Source organism: Hippichthys cyanospilos, chromosome 15 (assembly GCF_059441005.1).
Source record: "Hippichthys cyanospilos isolate Australia breed blue-spotted pipefish chromosome 15, RoL_Hcya_1.0, whole genome shotgun sequence".
NCBI classification, from domain to species: Eukaryota; Metazoa; Chordata; class Actinopteri; order Syngnathiformes; family Syngnathidae; genus Hippichthys; species Hippichthys cyanospilos.
In genome coordinates this window covers 17,264,024-17,280,498 of record NC_142383.1, presented here as the reverse complement: position 1 = coordinate 17,280,498, position 16,475 = coordinate 17,264,024, and the positions used below count along the sequence as shown (strand labels likewise).

Genomic DNA, 16,475 nt, shown 5'->3' with positions numbered 1-16,475 from the left:
GGAGCTCATCCGGGGGAGCGGGTGGGAGAAGGCACCGGCTTCTTTTTTTAAATGGTCTTCACAATGTCTCCCTTCGCCTCCCCCGCCGTCAACCGTCTCCACAAGGGCCGAGTATCGTTGTCGGCCACGTGAGTCGGACGTACGGGAGGCGCGACCGGCCCGTTTGCCGTTGCGAAGCGCTGGCCTCAAGGTTATTATGTCGCCGCGGGGATAAGATGCCGCGCGGCTCGGCGGACGACGTGCGCCGCCCCCGTCGCGGCGTCCGGAGGACGTGATCGCCGGATCGAGCGCGAGGAGGAGAGGGGGGGGTGGGGACGGAGGAAAGGGAGGTTGACCCGCTTCTCCGCTCCCGCGCCGACATGGCCAGGGCTTTGAGGAGGCTCGTTCATCTGGTGCTCTTCTGTCCTCTCTCCAAAGGCCTGCAGGTAACAGCCCAGCGTAGCGTATACCCGTCGCCAGTGTTACCGTTACCGCGTTATCGTTAAGGTCCGACGGATGGATCGATGGGGCGCGCCGCGTCAGGTTCATTTACGCTAGGCCTCCTCATCCCTTATTTAAATCTGTTTACGATGAACGGAAAAATTCAGGGTCGCTACTGTAAGGTTTCTACATTTTTCGGACTATAAGGCGCACCTAAAATCCTTTCGTGTCCTCAAAAATTGAAAGTGCACATAACTGGAAATTTCCTGTGTATGGATGTCGAAATAAAGTTGAAAAAAGTTTGATTCATTTGCAATACTGTGCAGTAGTGCACCTTGAAAAATACAGGAATAAATAAAATTGTAATAAAGATAAACTCAAATTTAAAAAAAAAAAACTAATATATATATATATATATATATATATATATATATATATATATAATATTAAAAAAATAAGTATGTACTGAGTGAATTTGAATATTGACCTTCTACTATACCAATACATCAGTGCATGTGATAAATATAAATATGAAAAACATTAAAATAAAAACGTGACAAATATAGACATGTAGAAATTTCATGGAAAAATATAGAAGTGACTATTTTTGAGTCGAAAATATTTCTATTTTTCGGAAATTAGTCTGCCAATACTGTTTTTTTTTTTTTAAAGGGAATTGTTAACAAAATATTTAAAATTCCAGTAATAAAAATCCATAATGCAATGAATTTCAAAATGTAGAAATGTAATGAAAAAATATTTGAATGTCACTTAGAATTTTATTTTTTGCTTCTAAGTTGATCATAATATCTCTATTTTGGGTCAATTTTTATTCTGCTAACGCCGAATAACACATTTCAAAATAAAAATAGGGAAACATGAAAAAATATTAAAATTGAAAAAAAAAATCCAACATGTAAACAATTTTAAAATGTAGAAATATCTTTATCCCTTTTTTTTTTAACTTCTATGTTCATTCGAATATTTTTCTAGTTGGTACATCAATATTCTACCAATGCTGATTAGAACATTCAAAAATATAAATCGTAATTCTGTCCAAAATTGTATTTTAAACGCGATGAGGTTATTTTCCTTGCTGTCCATCAAGGTGAAGTACCTGCTCTTGGCGTGGTTGGGCGTCCTAGTGGCCAGTTGGGTGCTCTACATGCAGTACGCTTCCTATTCGGAGCTGTGCCGCGGACACGTCTGCCGGGCCGTCATCGTAAGTGCACCTCCGCCTTCCTTTTCCACTATTGACGTTTGGATGCTAACATGTAGCCACCTAGCATCGCGATACAAGCGCGCGACCGGGAAGCTGCTTCAAACGTGCGAAAACTTTAGACCGTGCACGTCTGTGAGGTCAAAGATGCTAACGGCACGTAGCGTCGTTGAGGGGTGCCGACACAACCATCTAGTTTCTCTACTCGGGGCATTTCTCGGACTATAAGGCTCGCCGAAAATGATTTAAGTTGACGAAAAATCGACAGTGCGTCTTATGTGTGGATGTCAAATTAAAGTTGAACGAGGTTTGACTCATTTACTGAACGGTAAAAAGAATCGAAGCGGTATCCCAACTGCAAATGTCAGATTTTAGTCAAGCTAACATGTAGCCACCTAGCATCGCGTAGCATCACGGATAATCGCGCTCTACTTGCGATCCGATTGTACGCAAGCGTAACCGACAGATCTCCTTTTAAAAATAGCTACTGACTGCGTCCACCCGAGACCCGAACCTCTTGAGAAGTCACAAAGCTCTCCCTCGCCCCTTATCCGTTTCCTGCGCCTGACTTCCTGTTTCCTGTGTCAGTGCGACCACTACAGCAGAGGTGTCATTTCCGGGTCATCTTGCGAGGCTCTGTGCGAGCAGAAAACGCTGACGCTGAGCCACTGCATGTCCACCTCCTCGCAACATCAGGTAACCGAGCAACCGCAAACATAACCTTGTTTCTCCCGCCTTGCCATCGCCGCTCAGAGTCCAAAATACCGGAAGATATCGGTACTTGATTTCCGATGCCCCGCAGGTGTACGCGGGCCATTGGAAGGAGAGGCCGGTGGTGATCAAGTGCAGCGCAGAAGACGGCGCGAAGGCCGACAACGGCCCGGATTCGGCCGATCGTCGGAAGAGGAGCCAGTTCGACAAACCCGCGCGCGGGACCTCCGTGGACGAGTTTAAGGAGATGTTACACCATTTCCTCAAGGTGGATGTCGGGATTGTCGTTTGTTCCTCGGCTAGCGCGGATCTGACGTTATCTCCCCGGACAGGAAAACAGCCGGATGGTCTTGGAGCATCAGTCTCTCTTATTCCAGCTTCGTCAATAGTAACGCGCGGTAATCCCTCACCCTGAAACCAGACTGAATCCTGACCTCAGTTTTGAACCCTAATGTCTATTTCTTAACCCTAAACTGAAAAAAAGTATTTCTGGAGTCCTCTAGAACCTTAACTCTCCTCACAAAGTGATTCGATAGAAGCTATAGGGCAGTTTAATTACGAAACCGTCCTCTGCGGTTTGAATCGTGCACTCTCACGTCTTCAGGGATTTCCGGAGCTGCGATGTCACAAAAGCCAAGGGGGCTTCACAGCTGTTTCAAAATGTCCTAGGACCCTCCGTTGAGGATTGTTTGAGGAACTCCTCGAATGAACTTTGACGTATTTCAGAAAATATTCACGGTGGAAGCATGAAGTTTAACACATACTGTGAAATCTTTGCTCCCTGAACGTTACGAAATCACTTCCTAACCCCGAATGACTACGGGCCCACCTTCTCTTTTGCAGGATAATTTCGGTGACCAGCCGTCCTTGAGTGCCCTGGTGGACAAAATCATTTCGCTGGCGGACGTCAACCGGGACGGCAAACTTTCTCTGGCCGAGGCCAAGTCCATCTGGGCCCTCCTGCGCGTCAACGAGTTCCTCTTGATGGTGGCTCTCCAGGAGAAGGAGCACACCCCCAAACTCCTGGGCTTCTGCGGGGACCTGTACGTAACTGAGCCGCTGGGCCACACCTCCCTCTACAGACTAGAGGTGCCGCCGTACCTGCAGGCCCTAGTCCCGGGGGCCCTCGTGTCCGGGCTGAACCACTGGCTGGCCCCGGCCTGGCCCCGCCGGGCGCGCATCACCATCGGCCTGCTGGAATTCGTGGAGGAGGTTTTCCACGGGCCCTACGGCAGCTTCCTGATTTGCGACGCTAGCCCGCGCCACGTGGGCTACAATGCAAAGTTTGACTGCAAGATGGCCGACCTGCGCGCCGTGGCCTCCGAGGCGGCGGTGCGGGCCCACTTGAAGGGGCGGCGCTGCGAGACCAACGCCGACTGCACGTACGGCCGCGACTGCACGGCCACCTGCGACCGACTGGCCAAGCGCTGCAACGCCGAGGTGGTGCAGCCCAACCTGGCCAAGGTTTGCGCCTTGCTCCAGGATTTCCTGCTCTACGGGGCGCCGCCTGAGCTGCGCGGCGACCTGGAACGCCAACTGCGCACCTGTGTCACCCTGAGCGGCCTTGCCAGCCAGATGGAGGTGCACCATTCGCTGGTTCTCAACAATCTGAAGACCCTGCTGTGGAAAAAAATCTCCAACACGCAGTACTCCTGAGAGGCCACCCGAACCATCCTTGACTTAAGGCCAGATTTACGAAGGCTTTGCGAGTCCGAAACGGGCGCACGGACGCGCGAATCGGATCTAACCGGGTGTAATTCTTCACTTATAGATTCTAAGACTAATTCCGGGGTCTGACTTTTTAGTTAAATACCTTACTGTATGTTTTTTTCTTTAACATGCACAGTCTCTACTTCTAAAACAGTTGATGCTACACGATTTAGCTTCTAGAGTTGCTGAAAAAAAAGGCCTAGAGCTACCACAACGAACAGAGTTCCTAAGTTTAATAATTCACACAAGAATGAAACAGAACTCTGTTTTGAGATGTTTTATCTAAAAACGCTTTGTGCTGGTTAGGATGTTTCCTGTTTAATTAGCAAAGAAAATGCTGCATTGCGATGTTTTAGTTACCTCATTTTCCAGTATCTGCTATCGAGGTCGTTATCGGCAAGACTTGATATATTTGCAGTATCAGTGTTTCTGTAGATCCATCCAACACAACTTTGCGGGTCCAACAAGATCAACTTTCTGATTTTTCGCAGTTGAAGTTGCGGCATCTGTAAAGACGAATCACAACGGTGTAGTCAGTTGCAAAAAAAAAAAAAAAAAATGCACTTCAAAAACTTAAAAGACTGGTTTGAGTATGCGGCTCGGTTCCAAACCCAAAGTCCACTGAAGGATGACATTGAGCTATCGTGAACCACTTTGTTCTGCTTTCTGCCCCTTTGTCTGCACAATCAAAGGCACTGGAGCCCAGCTTGCGTCTCAATGGGCAAATACAATGTAAAAAAACGAACAAAAACTCGTTGAAAAAAAGAAAATCCACTTACTGTCTTCTCTGCATGCTCCAAAACTGGCAACACAATAAAACAACAATATAAGATTACTATAGTTTTTAATGTTTGCATTTAAAATCGTTTTATTAAAGTTCAAAAGCTAATTATTTTATTCAAATTTAGGAATTTTCATTAAAGACGCATTGAATATTTGTCACGTTATTTTGTGAAAATGAAAAGGCGAACCATGTTTTTTGAATGTTTAAAGTGAGCGTTTAGATTCTTACTCGTACAAATGCAAAGATATAAATCAAAAGGGTGTGATATTTTTCTCATTGTCGTCATTGGTAGTGTTAATATTTTCACTTTTGCAGTCATAGCTAGGGCTAAATATTGAAAATAAATACTCACTTAATGGCGCACACGAACTGTTAACGCTCTAACACTAAAATGACGGTAGTTTTGCACGAATTTCAAGCTATTAGACGTTTGTATTATAAACATTATTAAATCTATCTTTGGGCGTTTTAAAACATTAACATGATAGAGCAAGCAGGTGTTTTTGAGAGTTTTAAGGGCTTAATATCGAAGTCAACTCACCTGTGGCTCTGCTTCCGTTGATGTGATTGACAACGCCAGGCTGGTAAAACTGGTTATGACTACGGCAACAAAGAGAAACCAAACTGCTCTGTGCTTCGCTTTTTTTGTGGACCCCTGAGAAGTAACTAAAACTTGTAAAAATTAAATCAAACGTTAATAAAAAGAACATTACATCTCACCAATTATTAAAAAGTATCTTTTTTTAATTTTATGGTAATATGTACCGAGAATTTAATTTGTATTGCTAAACTCTGTTGTGAGACTTCTCTGCTGCCCTCTGGTGGACTTGGTTGGCGAACGGAAATTCGGTAATTCCTCTAAGTAAACAAACAAACAAACAAAAAGCCAATACGTAAACTGTACATCTAAAGTATGTGTTAATAATGGTGCTTACACCATTATTAAAACATATTTTATTAAACTGAATGATTATACATTTCAAGTAATTTAAAAACAAAACAAAAAAATCCGTTAAAAGTATTTTTAAGATAAGATTTGTAAGATTTGTAACAAATCAACTGAATCATCTAAATCATAAAATGATTTATGGTGGACGAAATACCTAAAATATTTAATTTAAAAAAGGCACCAAAGGCAGCGTGTAAATATAAATGCCATCATTTCAATAACCGTCGTGCACATTTCAAAGATTTTGCATTCTTAGTTACCCATAAATAGGTAAATTTTACACGAAAAAGTGCAAAAAAAAAAAAAAAAACTGTTGTCAGAACACAACTCAATGACATTGAATAAACTTGAAATTTCATTGAAGCCCCCTGAGACCCAATGTCTACTATGTTGGACACAAATGAAAAGGCTGTCCAAAAAAAAATATATATGTGTGTGTGTGTGTAAAAATGCGTGTCCTTTCACGATTTATTAATGATGCAAAACACAAAAGGAGCTAAACAAAAGTATTCAGTATTTAATAGCCACATACAGAGAAGAGAAAAAAGCGAACGATAGAGTGTCTGTTTTTCGTTTTTTTAAGCTCGCATAGATATTGAGGGATCAGGGGTCGGGCGAGGCGGGCGCCGCCAGGCCGTGGAGAATGTCCATTTGCTTCCTCTTGTCCTTCCCGCGGCGGACGGCCATCTTGAAGAGGCGGCAGTACAGCTCCACGGCGACGGGCGAGTCGTCGTTGCCGGGCACCGGGTAGGTGACCAGGCAGGGGTTGCAGTTGGAGTCCACCACGCCCACCGTGGGGATGTTCATCTTGGCGGCGTCGCGCAGGGCCACGTGCGAGCGGAACACGTTATTGAGCGCGCTGAGGAAAACGAGGAGGTCGGGCAGGCGCACGCCTGCGCCGTACTGCACGTGGCCGTTGGTGAGCAGGCCGCCTTGCCAGTAGCGCGTGTGAGCGTACTCGCCGCACTCTCGCGCGGCGCTCTCCACCAGGTGGCAGAATTGGCGGCTGCGGCTGACGAAGAGGATGACTCCGCCGCGGTACGCCACGTGCGCGGTGAAGTTGAGGGCCAGGCGCAGGTGCTCCGCCGTCTGGTCCAAGTCCAGGATGTCCTGGTCCAAGCGGCAGCCGTACAGGTAAGGGATCATCAGCCTGAAATACAAAACGTCCGCGACCCCTCTTTCGGAACTGGCGTTTGAATTTTCCCATACCTGATAAGATACCAAAGCGCGACCAAACACTCACCTGTGCCTGCATCCTTTTTTGTGGCCAAGGTGCACTCTGGCGTCAAATAGTTCTTTGACCGTGAAAAGCTCGGAGACGCGGAAAAAGTCTGGCTTCTCCAGAGGAAGCTTCAAAATCTCTTCTGCGATCATAAAAATATCACATGACTACATGAACGTTCGACATCCGGTGACGTATCTATACGAATATATTATATCTTATGATATTAAGAGTGTTCTTACCCGAGGTTCGGTTGCTTTGCAGTGGTGGCGATTTGATGGACGCTGCGGTGGAGTAGGTGCAATTATGATGACGTAGAAGCCTCCATAGGCCTGAAAAATGACAAAAGTTTAGCACCCCAAAAGATATTTCCGCACCCAAAATTACGTGGACGGCGTTTTAGGAGTGACGATATTACAAGCGAGCCAGTACACGGATTTATAAACGCCTCTCGTAACAAACTATCCACGTGGCGTTTAAAACCGTATTTATATTAAAATATTAAAAGAAAAATATACCTGTAGTTATTCTTCGGCTGGCCATGCTCACTGGAAGCAGGGAAGGTCAGCGCAGGACGCATGCGTCGTTTTGCTCCTCCGCTTCTTCTCGTGTAAAACTCGCTAGTTGACTCACTGCTGCCACCTGCAGGCCTTGATCCCAGTGTTTTTTGTTTGTGTTCCTCGCAACGTTTGCGAATACGCTTTTTTGCACGCGGTTACTACAATAATAGAATAAAAATAAATGTAGTAAAACGGTGAATATTATTAGAATTCATCGAACCATGACCGGGGAAATAAGTTTACTCAAACGCTGAATTTTTAAACACAAATGGGTTTTTAGTACATAGTGAAAAAAAAAATAATAATACGGGGTGTTCTTAGTGCATCCATTGAAAAATAATAATACGGGATGATTTTAGTCCGATAATTAAAAAATAATAATACGGGGTGTCCACAAAGCAGGTTCGTAATAAAATTATTGAATAGTTTGTCATACATGTAAGCATGAAGGAATTTTGTTCTTTATAGATATTAACACAGTAAAATGTTGATCTTTGTAATACAAACCAGAAAACAAGAATACTTTATTTCTGTTCAATAAATGGCAGCTTTACAGATGTCACGTGTAAAGATAATTACAACTAGCTCCAATTATTTGAGGGGTGGAACTTATTTATCAGAGGAATGTAGGCATTACTTTGCATCTAGTCTTTTTTTTTAAATCTTATTTTATAGGAAAAAAATACCAGAAAAACAGAATTAGTCACCTCTTATAACAACAAATCTATTTGAATCCTGAGCCAATTGGAAGAATTTCAAGTCAACGTACAGAAAACGTCAAAATCTGCCATGACAAAATGGCAGCAACGGAGGGAGATATGAAGGTCGGGCTTGAAGAGAAAAGGAAGACAGAAAACTCTTGTCTCCCACTTAAAGTGCAACATGGACATTCAACTTGAACCTTCGGCATGTTTAAAGCGCATTCTGCTGTCGCCAATGCTCCTGCAAAAAGACAAGATAATAGAGCATAGAAAATGCGCGCACATGCCAATTCGCTCGCGCGCACGCTCTACCTGCGCACAGGAACAAACTCGAGTTTTCGCTTGACTTTCTCCACCGTGGAGGTCTGCAAAGAGTTTTTTTTTTTTTAAATCAAGTTTTTATTAGGTCCACCTGCATGAGCTAATGCAATGCATTACAAGAATATGCACTAATATACTGTATTTTCCAGATTATAAACAATTTTTTTCTCATGATTTGGGCCCTGAGGTCAGTCCTGTGTGGCGTTTCTGCAGTTTTTCTATGAGCCGCTAGGGGGCAATCCACCAGTTAAGCAAATGTGTCTACAGTGTATGTTCAAAGTGTAGATTTATGGAACCACTATGACATAGAAAAGATCTTGTATAAAAGTTTGTTACGTGTAAATTTGAAACATGATTGTATATATGAATTATGTGCAACGTGTTTATATGTTCATTAAAACGGAAGTGTTGATATTTTGTTGAAAATCCCCATGCATCCATTTGCTATAAATATCTCGGCGCTTAACATACAGGCATGTTAAGTATGTCGAAGATAGGATGTTGCTGTAAGCAGGCAATTTAAAAAAAACAAACAATGTTAAATAACATGTAATTAATTATTGTCAATCTTTTTTTAGCTTAAGTAATTCAAGTATTAATCTGTACCTTTAGATATTAAAAGTACTGTGGCTAAAAGTTAAAAATACGGTCTCTTTTCAAATCAAGAGCAAATCAATTGGAACATGAAGCATCCTATGCCTTTCGTTACGTTTTATGCAATTTTACGACAGAGCAAGAAATAGAACAGACGATGCTGTGTGATTTATCTTCCGGATACCTGCTTGTGGCATTTCCTCCTCAACATCCTGCTACGCTCCTCCGTGGAAAGCGCGATGCACGGCCGAACGTCCATGCCGGGGTCGATGGCGTGGGACAACGACCTGCATGGGCGAGCCACAGCGCGTCAAAGTCACCCGTCCCCTCCCGCGTCCCCTCCCGCCTCGAAAAATCGTGGCGACACGCCGAACGGATCGCGTAAGAATCGAAAACCAACTTGTTGCTTGGATTGCGCTCTTTATTACACGGATAAAAGACACAGCAAAACAAAACAAGAAGGATATTGAAAATAGGAGAAGAAAAGAGTTCATACAAAATATTTACAGGACTGGCAATGCACAGCATGTTCAGTGTTTCGTTTTTTTTTCCTTTTAATAAACAAAAATAAATAGCCTTGTTTTTTTTTTTTGTTTACGGACACGAAAGGCAGAAAGAGAAAGTGGCATCGGAGAAGACAAGAAGAGAAAGTGTTGAAAAAAACTCAAACGATAACACAACCGAAGCGGATTAAGAAAAAAAAAAAGTAGATCCGTAGAAGCATTAGAATCTTTGCAGGCAAAAGTTCGTAATAAACGTATCGGAAGCGTAAAGCTTATCGGCGTATTACGTGGGGCTGATAGTCAAGTTGATTAATTATGCCTTAGAAGAACCGAGTCAAAACAAGGCCACGCAACAAAACATGAGTAACTTTGCAGTAATTAGAATCAAAGGTTTCCGATCGATACGCCCGGCGTGTTGATTGATTAGTCATGTCTCGGAGCGACGGTCAACCAAAATTGGCTACTGAAGAAAACAAACATGGACGTGTCACAGCTCATTTTTATCTGCGCAGCTGTCCAAAAAAAAAAAGTGAGATGTCAAGAAAGTAGTGGATTGAGTGAAATCAAGAATTGATTAGTCATGTCTTGTAAACGGACACGTCAATCTATGTGGTTGTCAAAAAAAAAGACAGATTTATCAAGAAAGAGTCGATCGACAATTGATTAGTCATGTCTTAAAAAAAACATTTAAATTTGTTGAAAAATTGGTCAACAATCGAGATTGACGGTTGATTAATCATGTCTTGGCATAACAGTAAGAAGAAAAAAAGGGGGGGGGTCACATCGCAACTTGTATTTTTGGATGTCTTGAAAAAAAACTGAAGAAGCTCGTAATAAGTGTGTCGAACGTGTCAAGTAATCGAGCCGTGGTGTGAAATTGATGGTTGATTAATCATGTCTGAGTGAGTGGGACCGTTAAAGTAAATAGCCGAAGACAAGAAACATAAATATGCATGTTGTTGAACATGAACGTTCACAGAAAAAAGTTCCGATTATTGTCTTGGGAGACTTAAACAGACGAAAAAAAAAAAGACGCGTCAACATGAATTAATCAAGCCCAAATGTGGTTACGAAATGACTAGGAACAAACACAGGCAGCCAAACCTGTAAAAAACTCGCGTTTGGCGAGCACGAAGCGCAAGTTTGCAATAAATACGTTCTATCCGTCCCGAAACTAGCCGGCCGCGTTGAATAGACCAACGATTGCTGGATCAAACAAAACGGCCGACAACAAAAACACGGGCGCGTCGTAGCGTGAATATATTTTGCGATCGGCGGAAATTCAAACAAAGAAAATGTCTGTTGTAGAAAAGTCAACATATTTTTCAATATTAGCCATCCGTGGTAAACCAAAAATCGACACAAAATGGTCTGCACTGTTACAGTTTTTTCTTCTTCCTTTTTTTTTTTTTGCGCGCCAAAATATGGCCGTATTGCTTTTTGGTAATCTCATGGCACAAAAGACAGAAAAGTTTTCGTCGTCGGCAAATTTCCCCCACGGGTCCCGATCTACAAATAAGGAACGCAGAAGGTGACGTTGGACGCGGTGGGCCGAAGGGGTACTTACAAAGTGCTCTGCTTCTTCTCTGGACTCTCACCCCCTGACTCGTCTATAAAGTCCTCCTCGGGTGCTCGGAGCGGACCGTCCGGGGCCCCGGCCTCTCCCCCGTCGCTCTGGACCTGGACGTGGTTGGTCCGACCCGACTCCAGCTCCACAAACACGCTCTTGTCTCGCGGCACGTGCACCGTGCTGGCCGCGCCCTGACGCCGCCTGCCGGAAACGGCGGCGGAGAAGGGCGCGAAAGCGGGGCTCGCGGAGGGGGTCTTTGCGGACCACGAGGGTTTGGCCGAGGACCAAGGGGAGGCCGGCGCGGGAGCTTTGAAGTCGCCGGGCTTCCCGTGAGACGGCGGCGTCGCGGTTTGGGACGAGCTGATGCGAAAGGGGGTTCGAGCGAAACTTTTGGGTTCGGCGACGGGGAGCCCGAAACTCTGGCGCCACTTGATGGACTGATCCAGGGACGGGACCTTGTCGGGTCGTCCGCCCGCCGCGGGCGGCGTTCGCTCGACTCGGGACGACCGCGCGGAAGTTCTGGGGCCGAAGGACCAATGTTGACCGAGCGCAGAGAGCGCCGAGCCGAGCGGCGTGACGGGCGCAGGTTTGTCCCGGGGCGGACTGACGTTTTGTCTCGGAATCTCAGCCAGCTGATCTTCCCGACCGGGGGCGCGGTTGACGGCGGCCGTGCCGTTCCTGGGGGCTCCCGCGCCGTCGCGGGTTTTCTCGGAAACCTTCTCGGCCTTCTCGGCGAGGAACTTTCGGATCTCCTGCTCGATGCTGTCGTCGCTGTCGACCGAACTGCTCTCCTCTTTTGCTTTCTGGGCCGTCGCGGGCGGAAGGTCTCGGCTTTCGGTCTGACAGGTCTGTCTGTCATTTATGCTCGGCGAGGCCATCTTCTTGATTTGTCCCGGCGCGTCCTTAGAGTCGCTCTTCCTTTTGCGGGCCTTTTTCAAAACCGCGAGCTTGGATGAAGGATCGGGTTTTGCCTTTCTGGCGGCGGCTCGCCATTGTTCTGCTTCTTCCGACGGGCGCTTGGGCTTTGGCATCTTCTTGGACTTCTTTTTTGTCTTGAGGAGCGCTTTGATGGCCGTGTCCAGATCCTCGTCGCTGTCCAGCGAGCTGCTCTTGTCCCCGCCCTGCTCCGCCTCGTCCTGTGATTTTTGCGAGGCCGCCATTGGCTTTTGGCATTTGAAAGGTTTGCCGGACGATGGGAGCGCGGACATTTTGGAGCTCGTTTTGCCTTTCTGCCTGCGTCTCTTCGTTAAGGACAACCTGTCGGGTTTCTTTTGAGTTGCGTCTTGCGTGGCGGTTGCTTCCGCCGGCGGACGTTTGAGCATCTGCGCCTTCTGTTCCAGAAATTTCATAATCTCTTGCTCGATCCCGTCTTCGCTGTCGACGGAGCTGCCGTCGCTGTCCCGCTCCGGAGTCGCGCGGAGGAGCGCGGGTCCGCTCGAGGCGCAGCCGCTGGGGCCCACGTCCAGATGGGACGTAAAGGGCATGACGGTTTTGGAGATGTCCAGTATGGCTTCGGCGCACATCAGCTCGGCGGTGGTATTGGCTTTCGGGAAGGCCGAGGGGGGCCGCTCGGTCAAGCCTTCCACCCGGAACGGGAGCGAACCGTTGCCTTCGCCTCTCGGGTCGGCGAAGGGAGTCGGAGACGGCGCCGGCGCCGCCTTCTCCGTTTGTTTCTTTTTCTTTTTGAGCTTGCGCCTGGAACTTCCGGACGAGTCGGCTCCCGACCCGCCCGGCGCTTTGGGGGCGCCCTTGTCCCCGAGTCGCTCAAGCTGATAGCTGCGGATGGCCTCCTCGATGCCGTCGTCGCTGGAGGAGTCCGATTCTTCCACGGAGGCCAGCTGCTTGAAAGCGTCCCCCCCGGTCTGCTGCTCCAGTCGGTACCTCTGGATGGCCTCCTCGATGCCGTCGTCGCTGCTGGAGTCGTCGGAAACGTCTTCGATTTTGACCTGGCGTACCAGGCTGCCGCGGGTGACCGTGTTGGTCTCCTGATCTCGCAGCATGAGGCGGGCCAGCTCGGAGTTCCTGACGGCGGCCTCGTGAAGCGAGGCCTTGTGTTTGATGTACTTTTTCACCGGTACCGTCGCCGGCGCCGCTTGGATTTGGGGAAAGCGGCTTCTCATTATAGAAAAGGCCTGGCTTTCCGACTTGATTTCAGGAACGGTTTGCCCGGGCGGTCGAACAAAAGGTTCTTCCTGGCGTTTGTGTCCGTCTTTCTCCTTCAGGTATTCGAGGATGGCCTCCTCGATTCCTTTGTCCACAGAGTCATCGCTATCGCTGCTCTGGTCGCTGTCCTTGAAAGGGACGCCGGTTTGGTGTTTTTTGGACTTGAGGGAAGACACCGCCGCCTTACAGGTCTGGGGAGGCCCGTCCTGTCTCTGAAGAACATTCCCCTCCACCTCGTCGCTCATGTCGAGTGAGGACTGACTGCTCCTCAGGCTCTCAATGATCATCTGGACCTTATTTGAGATAGAAGTAGACCTGCCGGACAAATCGGTGTCCGAGTCATTGAAGCGGGCGGGAAGGCTATAGCCCGGGGGCGGTCCGCATGCTCTCCAGTCCGTGCCAGGCGCTGCGACAGTGGGCGCGCTCATCAAGAACATTCTACTCAAGTGAGGAGCGATTGTGGACCATTGGGAGCGCAGCCGCCTCCTTCTGGTCTCACATTGTTCAAACTATGGAAAAAAAAAAAAACACAACAAAGAAAAAGCAAATGAGACACAATGTGAAATGCGACAGGTATTTAGGATACACATGCCTAAAAAGAAAACATTTCAGCTGTTAAGTTTCTTTCCCCCTTGCTGGTCTCAAGCGAACTCAACATTCCCAACCGTGACTGAATTGCTGCACCAAAATGGAAAGTCTTGGAAAGTCTTGGAAAGCTGGAAAGTCTTTATTATGATGGTCATTAATTTGATGCGGGGAAATTTGGTGTTTCAAAAGTATCGCATTGCTATTTGGTAGTCGTATCAAGACAACTCAAGAGTTGAGTACTGTGCTATCGGACTGAAAAAAATGGTATCCGACATCCCAAATTGTTAAATGGATACAGGAGGTCAGCAATTAGTGAAAAAGGCAAACTTTACAGGAGAACGAGAGAAGGACACACTCAAGGGGACCCAAAAAGAAGCGATGTCAAATACATTGAAAAAAATGCCCGTTTTTCTATAAAATTCACTGTTTGTAGGGGTTACCAGAGGGGTTCAAAAATTGGTGGAAAAGAAACACATTGAGATTTAAAGCCCTGGCTTTTGGCACATTTCTCCAGCGAAAAAAAAATTTCAACAAGTGGTCCCTTTCTATTGAATATCATATATGCCTGTATACATGGCACTGTATATTGCCAACTGATAAAATTACATGATGGCATGCTATACTTTTACAATACTTTTACTATACAAACAATTTTGCACCAAAAGCACCAAAAAAATGAAACTCATTCATTTCTCAAGTGGTCCCATTCTATTGGCCCTTACATATGTATTAAACTGTATAATGCTGACAATATCACATTGCTAGTGACAATGAAATATTAAAATGTTTATAATTTGAGTGAAAAATTACATGATGGCATCGTTTTGGGTTATATGCTATGTTTATTTAGTTAGACAATTGAGGAATTACACAAATAAGTAGAGGCACCTGCCATCACAATTAATATTATTAATCTTGTACTAAAAAATGAATGGAATGGATCTGAACTTAACGGCAAAACATAAGTTCGAGTAGAGCAAAATGTTCCTCCATTACACGACCGATTTGCAGTGGATGCTAATATGGAAGTCGGCGCGTTTCATCCACCCAGCAGCCAGCTGGAGGCGGCCGGTGTTGAAGCACCGTGACCGGGCTATCCAAAACACATCCGCGCCTTCAGAAAGACAAAATCCCCACTGACTTTCAACTATTCTGCCCGTCGGTGACTGTTTAACGGCAACAAGGCAACACACAAGGGAAATGGGCCCGAGTTCGAGGCATTATCATGACCGGCAAGAGCCTCTCGGAGGCGGCCGGAAACCAACTGCGCCAAGCGGCTACGGCTCGCCCAGAGAGCCCCGCGAGTCGACGCGGAAAGGCGAATAAAACCGAGCGGATTTTTTACCAAACTTTGCTTCACCTTTGAGAGAAAGTTAAGACAGACGACGTTTAAACGGCGCGGAAGGCGCTTCATACCGGCAGAACCGGACGTTTTGCCACGGAGCTACCCTCGCTCTCGTCACACACTAGCGGCGTCGAGGGCTCGGCTGCTCGGCGTGAGGGAGCTACGAGACGCCGCAGAGCTACCATGTTTCTCGGAGAGGACCGCGGTTGTCAACGCGTGATGAAATACGGAGTAAAAGACAGTGAAAACACACATAATTCGGTTTTGGGTGAGATACCGGTCCGGGGGGTGAGGTTGCTGATGGTGGGGGGAGGAAGACGGCAAGTGGAAAGGCGGGAGCGGGGCCTCCCGGCTGCCGCAGCCCCGGCATTTTCTCCGGCTAGAAAGCCTTTGTACTGCCACCCCAAGCCTTCGCTTACCACGCCACCCTTGGAGCCAAAAAAAGAGAAAAAAACCCACCGAGGAACAGTGAAAACTTACCGGTTGAGAATGTAGCGAATGCGAAGAGTGCGCATACGAACGCTCCGGTGCGGAACACCGCGGTGGCGATGTTTCAAGTGGCCCGTCTTTAGAGCTTGAACGCCGGCTGCGAGGTTCTCGGCGTCAGGTCCTCCTCCGACTGGCGGGCCGATAGGCGGCTGCTGCCTTGCTACAACCGAAAGGACCCCTTTCAAATATGGCTACAGTCTTTTTTTTCCCCCCACCAGAAGCAAACTACGGAGATGTCTTTAGTTTTTTGGTTGTTTTTTTTTTTTTAAATATCCAATGAACTAAATTCAATTAAACAATATAGCATATATATATTTTTCCCCATATATATTAAGTTTAAATGTAAAATGGTAAAGTTTTATCTTCAGGCAGTTCAAGTTGATACCAACATAGGAGCACAATTATGAACATTTTTCACTACAAATGCACTCATTTAAAATATTACGTCCACAAAGAAACAAAAGTTCATCTAAAAACAACCAAAAGAAGGAATAAAACGATCTTTTTGTATTTTCTACTTGTATTTGAGCTCATTACATTGGACAGAGGCATCCTAAAATATGTATATAATTTTCCGATAGAAGTGTAAAATATATATTAGTGTCCAAAGAGGAAATGAAACGAAT

General features: G+C 46.2%; 3 protein-coding genes across 5 annotated transcripts; 1 reads left to right on the top strand and 2 right to left on the bottom strand.

Annotated features, from left to right (window-relative positions):
* The first annotated feature begins 8 nt into the window (after window positions 1–8).
* Window positions 9–5,563, top strand: dipk1b (divergent protein kinase domain 1B). Its single transcript, XM_088435052.1, has 5 exons — window positions 9–425; window positions 1,529–1,642; window positions 2,228–2,335; window positions 2,442–2,618; window positions 3,194–5,563. The coding sequence occupies exons 1-5, from the start codon at window positions 360–362 to the stop codon at window positions 4,004–4,006; spliced, it is 1,278 nt and encodes a 425-aa protein (XP_088291178.1). The 5' UTR covers window positions 9–359; the 3' UTR covers window positions 4,007–5,563.
* A 727-nt stretch (window positions 5,564–6,290) lies between these two features.
* Window positions 6,291–7,629, bottom strand: mrps2 (mitochondrial ribosomal protein S2). Of its 2 annotated transcripts, none has more exons than XM_088435053.1 (4): window positions 7,534–7,629; window positions 7,258–7,347; window positions 7,037–7,157; window positions 6,291–6,943 (listed from the first exon to the last, which is right to left on the bottom strand). In XM_088435053.1, the coding sequence occupies exons 1-4, from the start codon at window positions 7,556–7,558 to the stop codon at window positions 6,397–6,399; spliced, it is 783 nt and encodes a 260-aa protein (XP_088291179.1). In that variant the 5' UTR covers window positions 7,559–7,629; the 3' UTR covers window positions 6,291–6,396. The 2 variants fall into 2 exon arrangements, with proteins under 2 accessions (XP_088291179.1, XP_088291180.1); XM_088435054.1 differs by having other exon boundaries at window positions 7,037–7,182; window positions 7,534–7,583.
* Window positions 7,630–8,050: 421 nt separating this feature from the next.
* Window positions 8,051–16,019, bottom strand: ppp1r26 (protein phosphatase 1, regulatory subunit 26). Of its 2 annotated transcripts, XM_088435049.1 has the most exons (5): window positions 15,841–16,018; window positions 11,262–13,936; window positions 9,376–9,478; window positions 8,589–8,641; window positions 8,051–8,517 (listed from the first exon to the last, which is right to left on the bottom strand). In XM_088435049.1, exons 2-5 carry the CDS (start codon window positions 13,862–13,864, stop codon window positions 8,466–8,468), a joined length of 2,811 nt encoding a protein of 936 aa, XP_088291175.1. In that variant the 5' UTR covers window positions 13,865–13,936; window positions 15,841–16,018; the 3' UTR covers window positions 8,051–8,465. The 2 variants fall into 2 exon arrangements, with proteins under 2 accessions (XP_088291175.1, XP_088291177.1); XM_088435051.1 differs by lacking the exon at window positions 8,051–8,517 and having other exon boundaries at window positions 8,585–8,641; window positions 15,841–16,019.
* Between the last annotated feature and the right edge of the window lie 456 nt (window positions 16,020–16,475).